This window comes from Typopeltis vanoorti, chromosome 8 (assembly GCF_054136105.1).
Source record: "Typopeltis vanoorti isolate ZY-2024b chromosome 8, IOZ_Tvanoo_1.0, whole genome shotgun sequence".
NCBI lineage: Eukaryota > Metazoa > Arthropoda > Arachnida > Uropygi > Thelyphonidae > Typopeltis > Typopeltis vanoorti.
Genome location: NC_143556.1, coordinates 12,706,114 through 12,718,595, shown reverse-complemented (window position 1 = coordinate 12,718,595; position 12,482 = coordinate 12,706,114). Strand labels below are relative to the sequence as shown.

Sequence of the window (12,482 nt, the reverse complement as noted above, 5' to 3'; positions counted from 1 at the left end):
TTACATACATGGTTAATTCTCATTATAGCTAACTTGTAGAGACTACAGAAGTATTTTGCTATATTGAATTTCCTTTAAAATTGCATTGTGCCTATGGGCTTTCATTGGGACTCTTTAGTGGTTTGTGCTAATGACAGTTTCTTGGTATAGTGAGAGTTGGCTCCTTTTAATGTTCTACTTTCTGCAAGCTGAATCCCAAATGGCTTCCCATGCTAGAAGTGTATCCAAATTTCAAGAGAAATTGTCTGTGAAAATACTAGTGGTGGTGGTGATCAGCAGTTGGCGTTGGCGTAGATCAGGGTTTTCCAAATTGTGTTCTGCAGAAAGTGAATAAGTGTTCTGTGATGTCAGTGACTGAGCCATGTTTTTTTAAACATGGAAGTAATTCAGGAAAGAGAATACCGCTGTTTATGACCAGTCATGAAAATTGCCTGCAAGCTGATTACAATAATGGACGACACATCCTCTGTTCTCAAAACTGAACGAAACAACATCTGTGTTGCAAAGTGACCAATCAGCAAGGAAGTATAAAGAAAATTTTTCCACTGAAATGGAAGATCAAGGTAGTCTGTATCCAGTTCTCAAATCTAGTAATACTGAATACTTTCTTCGCAAGTTTGTATTGTAGGGTGAAAGTGCTTGTTTCAAAACCATAGTGCTGTGATTTTTAAAAAGTAATAGGCCTACAGATTTAAATTTTAATATGAATAAGTGACAAGGGACTTTGTTTAATTTTGATCTTAAGAAATCTCTTATTGAAGGTGTTTATGATGCAACAGATAGTGATTCATCCATCTCCAGCCTACAAAGCGATCTCCAGGATGTACAAAAGGAGGGGATAACTATCAGCACACAGGAGAAAAAGTCTGCATTCACTCTTAAGTACTTATAATAATATTATAAATTTTTGGTGATCAGAATGGGATATGTCAATGAAAATCAGCAGAAATTAATTTAATGATGTCAGCCTGAGGAAACTACAATATGCTATAAGATTTCATTAGTCCAGTGATTGATAACTGATTTAAATGTAATTTTATATTTGTCAACATGTCACACTGTATACATAAGTGTACTAATACTCTTTATGAGTATGCCATGATAATTCTGGCATAATCATAAAGTATTGTGATTAAATTAATTATGACATAATTATTAATACATAACAAAATAACCAAGGTATTCCGTAAAAATTTCAGGATTTGTGAAGTGTTCCATCATAGGAAAAATCTGAGAAATCCTTGTGTAGATGAAGGTATTTGCATTGGTGGAGATGGAGAGTTGTAGAGTAGGCACCCTCCCTCAATGAGTCTTTGGTCTCCCTGGAGGGGTCATATAATAATAAAAAGTAGCTGATGTTTTACAAATGATGAGTGAAAAATTATTTATAATATTCAGTTATATCACAAATAAAAAGTACTCTGTTTTCTAAAAAAATAAAAAAGTATTCAAATATATGGCACTGAAAATTTTCCAAGATGTTAATGATAATTGATCTTGAACAAACAAACAATTCATTATAAAATAAAGAATTATAGATTGTTTTCTGAAAATGACAGTATGATTTATTGCTATTACAATAAAGCAGAAATCAGATTAGAGTGTTTGCAAATTTTATCCTGAAGTGTTTTATGCTTTTATGCATTTTTATACTAACCTCTTGTACTACTGAAATAGGTTATTGCAGTACAAAGGTTACATATGCATTCTCATTTGTTTCATAGTTTTAACACTGATTATCTTCTTGATAAATTTGGAATACTTTTGTCTAGGTGCATAGACACTACCCCAGGTTATAGTTGTGAATGTCCACCTGGCTATACAGGAATGAATTGTGAAGTAGATATCAACGAATGTGCATCTAATCCATGCCGAAACAGTTCTCGATGTACAGATCTGGTAAGTCAGCCAATTATCCTTGATTGTAATATGTTTAATGAAATAATTATGCTCATATTAAACTGTTTACAATATCATATACATGCATATAGATATATAGGCAATTTTATGAGCATATACAAGTTCTTTAGGTATTACATATAAGCATATCTCATACAATTCATAACACTTACTGTCATTGGATGTTTAGGTTAGTATGGTAGTACTACCTGACTTACTATTTACAGTTTTCTTCTAAATTAATTTACTTGTTAGGACTCTAATATTGTCAGATTTTCATTTCAGCCTTTTAAGGCAACATTTTTCAAAGATGTGGTCGACAGTCAACTTTTGCGGCTTGCATGGTTTTCCTAGTGGACCACAGGAATACATATTAAAAAGCTCTTTTGGATAATTTATTTCATTTCATTATAACATGCATAATATTTTGCCACATTCTGTATATCTCAGTAGATGAGCGTAGTGGGTACATAAAATCAGCCACTTGTTGCTATGGTGAGTTGAGAAATGCACTTAGAAATGCTATCATAATTTTCCACTAGACTTAATTTTTTGCTGAAAAATATTATGGTCGTGTATGTTGTGTAATGTAAGGTTGTAAATATCACCTGTTGGTAAATGGTGGAGTAGTTGATTGCTGAGTTACATGCCTTGTTCAAGTGGCTGGGATCAGAAAAGTATCAAGAGATACTATTCTAAGGCATTCCTAGCTGTATTTGTCTTGGTCTTCCTCTATTTGTTTTTCCTGGCATCATATACTTTGTGGGCTGTCATGCCACTTTAAATTAGCTCTGTCCACCCATACCTTTTTGAGCACTTAATACTCAAACTCCTTTCTAATATCTTCATTTTTAATATACCCTCTGTCCAAAAAGAAACTGAACTTTTTGAAAATAGAAGAAACTAGTGGCACCAATTGTTGTATCTTTTTTGTTGTCAAAAGCGGCAGCCTTCATTATGTTGTTGTCGACTGTTTATGACATTTGTTTCATTAGAAGCTGAATTATAGTGTCAAGAGTGACAGTGTGTTTTGATGAACGGTCGGAAAATGAGTTGCAAACAGAACAGAGAGCTGCGATTGATTTTGTGTTAAACTTGGTAAAAGTTTTACTGAAATGCATCAAATGCTTCAAAAAGCATATGGTGACGAATGCTTATCCCGTACTCAAGTTTGCTAGTGGTTTAAGCGATTTCAAAGTGGCCGTGAGACACTTGAGGACAACGAAAAGCCAGCCCCTTCCAAAAACTGGACTGAACGAAGTTAACATCCAAAAAAGTGCGTGATTTCATCAAAGAAAACTTGAAATCGTCCATGAGATTGATCGAAGATGAATTGAGAATTCCAAAATCAACTGTGCACAACATTTTGACCGAGAGTTTGAGCCTTCGTAAATTGAATTCACGATTTGTTCCCCACAAGTTGACTGACGACCAAAAAAGTATCGAATTGAACACTGCAAGGACCTCATTAAAACCACTCGTAAGGACTCAAACTTCCTTGAAATTATTGTTACTGGTGACGAAACGTGGTGTTTTGAGTATGAGCCTGAAACAAAGTGCCAGAGTGCTGAGTTAAGACCACCAGAAGAGGGGCATCCAAAAAAAAAGTCGCTCGAGAAGTCAAAAGTTAAGATAATGCTGATTTGTTTGTATGATTCCAAGGGCATTATCCACAAAAAATTCTTTCCACCTGGCTGAACCACGAACGGTGAGTTTTATCTCAAAGTTTTGAAGCGATTGATAGGGAGAATTTGTCACATATGGCATGAATATTGTGATGCAGGCAGCTGGTCACTTTTGCACGATAATGCACCATCTCATTGTTCGAACATTGTGAGACAGTTTTTGAGCAAAAACCAAGTTTGTGTGTTGGATCACTTGCTGTATTCACCTGATTTAGCACCCTGTGACTTCTTTCTCTTCCCCCGACTTCATTTGCTGATGATAGGAAAGCGATACAACACCATTGAAACGTTCAAGCGGCAGTAACCATGACCCTTAACAGTATCCCAAAAACCGATATAAAAAACTCATTTAACGACTTAACTGACCTTGACAAACACTGTATCGAAGATGAGGGAGAGTATATTGATTGAAATAAATGATTTGCATAATTGGCCTGTGTTTTATTTTCTATCAAAAGTTTGGTTTCTTTTTTGGACAGAAGATGTATGAATCTGTCATTGATGCCATCTGTTCACTTCCCCAGATCGATTTCCAAATTTGAGTTGATATCTTATTAATTAGCAAATAAACTTTTTTGAAAATCAGAATTAAATTAACAAATTTATTTCTGATTTTCATGGCTGATTTCTTACAGTAAGTTGTTCACTTTAGTTAAATAGTTGTTCACTTTTGTCCTGAAGACTTACACTGGATTTATTTAGCAGTATAATATCATCTGCTTAAAGTAAAGAGCCAAATAGAATATATCTGCTTTTAAAAATTAGAGAAATTCTTTTCAAATTTAGTAAAAAGTTTATTACAAGAGGAGTTTATTACTATTTAATAAAAAAAAAAAGTTTTTTTGCTAATTTAAATATACCAGACCACCTCCCAGTCTGTTCAGTGTAGGAAATAAATTAGCACTCAAATTAGAACACTTATCAGGAAATGTTTACAAGGTATAGATGTGACTGGACATGGACAATTGTGAGCAGTATGGCTGGTATCAGATGTATTTTATCATCTCTTCAATACTATTATTGCTATTATTATCAGAGACCTCCAGGGAGTCAAGGACTCATTGAAAAAGAAAAATCCAGCTCTTATCCCTGTTTTTAACCACATACAAACTCAATTTCCAGAGATTTCCCCCTTGTCCTCTCACCACCTTCCATATAATAAAAAATTTCATCAGCTGGTATTTTATAACATTCTTTCATTAGTTTATAAATTTCTTATGATATCATCCCTCTTTTTCCTGTTTATATATTCTTTCTCTCTTTCCTCATAGTCTACATCTAATACTCATTATTTTTTTTAGCTGATCTTTGTATGGTATTCACTGCCTCGTCATCCCTCAGAACCCAGGAGTTCAAATCTGCTCACAATTGTCCATGTCCAGTCACATCTATACCTTGTAAACAAGCAAACGACTTCCTTACCATGACATGTCAATGTTCCTTTCAACATTCTGAGTTATCTTCTAAGTTGTGGTTGCAATTTTTACTTTGTGACCTTTGAACTTCAACTTCTTGGCCACCATAACCCCAAGAACCCTAGACTCATCAATTTCTTCAATCAATGGAGATTGTTGTTCAATATTCTGTTGGAAATCTCATCATGCCAAAGTGCATAACTTTACATTTGCTAACAATGAATTGACATCTATACTTCCCACAGTTCCATCCATATCATTCAGTAAGTGCTGTATATCAGTAGCATCCTTTATCCCTCTGCCTATCTCTGCATCATCAGCAAACAATTGGACATGTCTGGTCCTTTCCATTATCATTAATGCATAAATTGAACAACAGTGGTCACGAAGTGATTCCTGAGGAATGCTACTGATCAACTTAAATTTGGCAGATTCACCCCCCCTTTCCCTCCTTATCTTGTATAACACTTTCTGATACCTGTCCATCAGCCAACTGTTTGTCCAAGTCAATAGTTTATATTCCAATTCTGTATTCTTCAGTTTATGCAACAACCTTTCATGTGGCATCCTGTCAAATGCCTAGCGAAGTCCAACAGTATCCATTTCCTTTATCCAACTAAGCAATAACATTATTATAAAATATGTAGCTTTTCTGTCAATCCATTTTGGTGTATAAGTTCTTACCAACTTCTCTAAAATTTTCACTGCCTCTCCATAGATGCTGATAGATCAGTAGTTAGACATGGTCACGACTATCGTGTATTCTTTCCTAAACTGGGACATGAATTACAACCATGTCAGTAGCCTAACCAGTTCAGCCGAACATTTCTTTAGAATACATGCTGATATCCCAAATTACTCTTATCCAGGTTATCCTACTTATGCATTTCTGTTTTTATCCATTGTAGTGGTGGGAACCATTGCATGCACAGGGTTGATAGAGCTTGGGAAAGTGGGTGCTCATTATTTGAACAGTGATGATGATATCTGACACAAGCATACCATCTGCATTTGTTAAAAATATGCTTCCATATTCATTCTTTCTTTTACCTGCTAATTAATGATAAAATTCTTGTCAGTTGTCTTTAGAATGCTTAGCCAGTTTCTTTTCATACTCCAACTTTGTTTCTGTGCAATACGTGCTACTTTTCTGACTGTGGTTAACATATTTTGGTACTCCTTGGATCTTATTTTCACAATATTCTTTCCATATCATCTTCTGTATGTATATCTTGCTTGATAAGATTGCACATCCATTTTACGCCCACCTATTTGTTGTTCAAACTCCAGGAACAGATTTAGATACTGCATCATTTAAGCATCTTTTCACTTTCCATGCATTACTGATATTCCTTCCCAGTCAGTAACTAATATCATTGAACTGAACATAGTATTCTCCTGAGTTTGCCATAATTTTTATTTGTAATTCAGCATGTATCCTATCTAGATTGGAACATCTATGTACTTAGCTACTACCAGGTCAGTATACAGCATGATTATTATCACAAGCTGATGGCAAAACAGGCTCATTGTTAAATAAGATCCATGCTATGAGAAATCTATCTGCATTGGTTTAGTACCCATTAGGTTAATTTGATGGTGTATTTCATCACCCCAATAATTGATCCATCAGATCTGTAGCAACACACAATGATATATTTTGTCTTTAATCTCCATTTCACACTCTGGTAGCCTAAAGCTCATTGCTGCATGGAACATTATTGCTTGCATGAGTTTTTATGCTACTTGGATTTAAATTGTCTGATATCATTATTAAACCTTTTCTATCTCTTCTGTCCTTCCTGAAAATATTATATCCTTTACACTCAGGTAACAAACTTTATCCCTTTAAGACTGATGCTGCTGGCATTTGTGTATAGATATAACATGTTACCTCTTGGCTTTTTTATTTTTGTATAGTTACATCTACAGTGTATTGAATTTGACAAGAAATTATATTCTTATTTTAAACATTTACTTTAGTGTAAACAAAGTTTGAATGTGAAGTATCTTCACATTTGTATATTGAGGCTGTTGACAATTAAGTCAACAGCCTCAATATACAAATTCAACAGTAATTGTCACAGTATTCCATAATGAAAACACACTTACTTTTGGACTTGTATATTGCTATGCATTATGGGAAGGGCCACTACCCAGATTGTTTTTGGCCTTTACTTAGGTCTCATTGGTGAAGGAAGATCCTAAGGTTAAATCAATGTGTAAATCACTTATTTTCCATATACAGGTAGTAAAATGTATCACCATATTAGTAAAATAGTCTAGATCACAGATTTTAAACCTGGTTTTACTCCATTTTTTCCAAGTAAGCAAACAGACAAATGTCAAGTTTGCGCCTGCAATTTATGCAGGACTAGCTGATCCCACAGGTAGTGCAAGACCAAGGCAACTTGTGGTAAAAGTGGAGCAAGCTCTGATCACTAATCTTAATATTTACCCTTAATGCCAAAACACATCTCTAAGAAGGGGATGTATGATGTTTTGTATTAAAGGCAAGGGGCCACTACCCAGACCAGTTTCGACCTTTATTGAGGTCTCATCAGTTTCGACCTTTATTGAGGTCTCATCAGGGTAGTGGTCTGGGTAGTGGCCCCTTGCCTTTAATACAAAACATCATACATCCCCTTCTTGGAGATGTGTTTTGGCATTAAGGGTAAATATTAAGATTAGTGATCAGAGCTTGCTCCACTTTTACCACGAGTTGCCTTGGTCTTGCACTACCTGTGGGATCAGCTAGTCCTGCATAAATTGCAGACGCAAACTTGACATTTGTCTGTTTGCTTACTTGGAAAAAATGGAGTAAAACCAGGTTTAAAATTGCTTAGTATCTTTAACATAACTATACCCAAGTTAAAAATACTTTCTAGATCACAGATTGTTGTAGGAAGTTTATTTCACACGGCTACAAAGTATATTATACATGAAAAAAAATTATATTCTTGTTTTAATAATTTACCCAAGTGTAAACAAAGTTTGCATGGGAGGTATCTTCATGACAAGTCTACTTGTACAAGGGAGGTTCCAAAAGTTTCCAGCCTGACATGCAAAAATGCATGCCAATTTCAAAAGGGCATGCGTGACATATAGCACCATCCACGGGAAGGTTAGTGTGCCAGTTCCAACTCTCTACCTGCATCATTCAGTTGGAGGCACTGATTTAATATGTAGCACACCAAGTGGCTGTAATGCTAAAAATAAAGTACCACATTGTGATACTTTTTCCAAATGCTATCAAAGAGCGAGTGAATGTTGTTTATGGGGCCTTCATATTCCACCATGAAGGAATGGGCTGAACAGTTTTGCCTAGGAAGAGAAAGCATCGACAATAATCCTCGTGATGGTTGGCCTGTGGAAGTGATGACTGAGAAAAATGTCTCTCTTGTTGACGAGGAACTGCTCAATGACAAACGGCTGAAGCTCAAAGAAATCTCAGCAAGGTTAGGGCTTTCTATAACAACCATCTTTCGCATCATTTATGAGAAGCTTCACATGACACAGGTCAGTGCAAGGTGCCCCCCCCCCCAACTTCTCTCTTCAATTCAGAAGGAGCATTGTGTGACCTATTCCCACAAGTTTTTAGAACTTTGTCAAGAGTATCAGAAGTGCTGGAATCCACTGTCACTGGGGATGAAACCATGCTCCTTTAGTATGATCCTCTTTCTAAAAGGGAATCCATGGAGTGGTAAAAACCAAGCAAAGCACTGCAGAGAAAAGCCAAGATCATTACTTAATCCGCCAAGACGATCATGGCAACAATCTTTTGGAATTGCTGGAGAATTTTCTTCATTGACTTCAAAGAAAGGAATACCACTGTGAATGTAGAATGCACTCCTGCACAATGCCATAAAAGAAAAGAGACGGGGAATGCTAAGTCATGGTGTTTGCTTGCTTTACAGCAGTGCTCCAGTCCATACAGCTATTTTGCAAATGCTGCAGTGAAGGACTGTGGCTTCCAGGAGATTGAGCACCCACCCTACAGGCCAAATTTTGCACCCAGTGACTACTACCTCTTCTCGAAACTGAAGAAAGACCTTTGAGGAAAAAAATTTGCAGATGACAATGAGGTGAAAGGTGCAGTTTTAGGCCATTTTGCAGAGAAAAGTACAGACTATTTTTTCGAAGGTGTAGAAATGTTAATTCAAAGACGTGAAAAGTGTGAAAAATGTCCCTTTACTTCAAAGGGACATTTTTCACACTTTTAAGTAAAGGGACATTTTGTTGACAAGTGACACAGTTGTTTTTTTTCTATCACTTCTAAAAGTTAATCAGTCTGGAAACTTATGCAACCATTTTTGTATATATATCAGCTGTTGATGTTACATCAACATTGCCTCAGTAGTCCATACTGAGTCCAGCTCCTGCTAGTGAAGCCTCATTAAAGGCTGAAAATAGTCTGAGTCAGTGTTCTCCTCTAAGCTGTATGCATGTGTGAGCATCACCAGTCAAAAAAGAAGCACAGGTGCCTAGTAACTGCTCATACAAAATTTTTGCTTTCAGAATTTCTAATTTACAGTCAGTAATTTTTGAACATACCATAAGAATGAATTATATGATAAAATCATGGTTGTCACTTATTTTATTTAGTAATTTCTCCATTATTTCCACTCCAACATTAACCCATTCCAACTTAATACTTCTAATATTATAATATTATAATATTGTAATGTTTCTAATATTAAAGCATTAATATTAGAAATATTACATTAGCAGTTTAAGCGTGCGTTATGTCCTCAAAATGTCACTGCTGAAGATAATGCAGAAAAGCTGAAGGATTAGGTTGCTCTTATAGAAATATTTAGCATGCAGTGTACTAGATCTTTTACAGTATGTTGTTACCAAATTTAGGTATATCAAATTTAAAGCCTGTAGCTTCTATTCACTATTCTGAGCACAGTCTACTACACACAGAGTCTGAGACCTGAAACTCGTGCACCTTTTCCATGATATATAGCAATATATGCATGCTGAAGTGTGCTTTATTGAATACTGAGACAATTGATATGAAGTCAAACCTCTATAGTATGTATATATATACTGGTAGACTAGCAATAAAAACGCTTCATAAGCAAACTTTGTGTGCTTATTATTATTATTATTGTTCGGGGAAACTCCAAGGAGTTGACAGACTCATCGAGGGAGGCCCTAACATCATGTCAAGAACAACTATTCAACATTCACACAGTATCTATCATACCTTGCCTTGAACTCATTCACTGTCATAGCACCCACAACAGACTCTGGAAGCTTATTCCGCTCATTTACCACTCTCCAAGTAAAGAACCTAGCTCTAACACCCTTGTCAACCACGCTCTTGCCCAGCTTCCATGCATGACCCTAGTCCTCCCACAACCAGTCATATTTTCAAAAATATCTTCTGGATCAATCTTATAAAAACCCTTCAGTAATTTGAATGTCTCAATCATATCACCCTTCCTTCGCCTATCCTCCAATTTCTGCAACCTACAAATCTTCAACCTATTCTCACAAGGTTCATTCCACAGACCTGCTATCATCTTGGTCACTCGTCTCTGGACCCTCTCCACTTCCTCCCCATCACAAAGAAACCCTGGTGCCCACAACTGGGCACAGAAGTCCAGATGGGGTCTTATCAAGGCTCGATACAGAGGAACAACAACTTGTTCGTCTCTGCATGTTAAAGTATTTTTCAGAAGCCAAGTGATTTGGTGAGCTGTTTTAGTTACTTTTGCAATGTGCCCCCTAAACTTCAACTCCCTATCCACCAACACTCCCAAATCCCTGGCCTCATCAATCTTCTGGAGTACGGTTCCACCAATGCGATATACTGCTGCTATTCTTTTCACCCCAAAGTGCATAACCTTACACTTTGCCACATTAAATTGACATCCATTTTTCCTAACCCAGTCCTCCAAACTATCCAAATCATCCTGTAAAATTTTGACATCCTGTGCACTCACAATTGCTCTACCCAACTTTGCATCATCAGCAAACAAGTGAACACTTCCTCTCAGATCCTTTCCAATATCATTGATGAACAAATTGAAAAGCAGTGGTCCAAGAACAGAGCCCTGTGGCACTCCACTAGTCACAAGACGTCTTTTAGACTTCACTCCTAAATAAACCACTTTCTGGTATCTCTCCTTCAACCACCCTCCTATCCATCTCACCAACCCTATATCTATACCCATCTGCTCCAGTTTACTGATTAGGGTTCCATGTGGTATCCTATCAAAGGCCTTGGCAAGGTCCAGTAGTATCACTGTAAACCCATTACCCCTATCCAGTTCAGCCGTCACTGTGTTATAAAACATGAGCAAGTTACTGAGGCATGATCTACCCTTCACAAAACCATGTTGTCCCCCATACAATATCCCATTTTCATCTATCCTCTATTCTTTTCTTGACTAATTTCTCTAAGACCTTGACAATGATTCCTGATATGCTAATCGGTCGGTAATTTACAACAGCAGTCTTGGAACCACCTTTATGCAGTGGAACCATTTTCCCCTCTTTCCACCCGCTCGGGACTAACCCAGACCCGAGACTCAAATTAAACAAAATGGTCAAGGGTACTGACAATTCTTTAGCTGCTTCTTGTACAACACGAGCTGGTATACCATCCAATCCCACAGATGTATTGACATTGAGGTTATGCAATAGACTACTCACCTCCACTTCATTAACCACAATTCCCGTATAATCTACTGGTTTATTCGTTTCTGCAATGTCACCACCTGGATGATATACTCTTGCAAAGTGCTCACTCAGTAACTCAACTATCTCAACTGATTCAGTTACCTCCCTACCATAGGCATTCTTTAAAATCAATTTGCCATGTACATTTTTCCTTTTACTTGCTACATATCTAAAAAACTGTTTAGGATTCTCTTTAGCCTGCATGGCCAATGTTCTTTCGTAATCCTTTTTTGCTTTTCTTACCACAGTCGTCACCCTTCTGGCCTGCGCTTTATACCGTTCATGTACCTGCCGGTCACCATTCTCCTTAAATTCCCTCCATAGTTGTTTCTTTTTTTGCAGCTCAAGCTTAATGGTCCATTTAACCCCTACTTGATTTATTATTCGGACTCTAGGTATACAGTCAGCCATTGCTTCATGCAAGCACTTCTTAACTACCTCCCATGCACTATCAACTTCTAGTCCTTGCAGTTGTACATGCCATGGCACTGAACCAATCAAACTCCAAAGCTTGTCATACTTTCCAGCCCGATAATTCCACATGTACCCTGTCTTAATTGAAAATTCTACACCTTTAGCCACCTCGCAAGTTAAGACCCTATGATCACTCTCACCGATTGGTGGCAATGTGGTCATATTTGTTACAGCCAAATCCTCAGATGTAATTACTAGGTCAAGCACTCTCTGACCCCTAGTATTTTCCATTACATGCTGTCGCAGATAGTTATCCCTTAATAACCGCATAAAATCCAGTTCCTTCCTTCCATGTGTCTTCTCCTCACTCCAA

The 12,482-nt window shown here is 36.8% G+C and overlaps 1 protein-coding gene across 1 annotated transcript in view; it reads left to right on the top strand.

Moving 5' to 3' along the window:
* crb (cell polarity complex component crumbs) overlaps positions 1–12,482 on the top strand; it is a 439,435-nt gene that overhangs the window by 183,142 nt on the left and 243,811 nt on the right. The window contains exon 8 of the mRNA XM_090397137.1: positions 1,773–1,899. Within this exon, the coding sequence (XP_090253263.1) occupies positions 1,773–1,899 (127 nt within the window). The remainder of the gene's footprint in view (positions 1–1,772; positions 1,900–12,482) is intronic.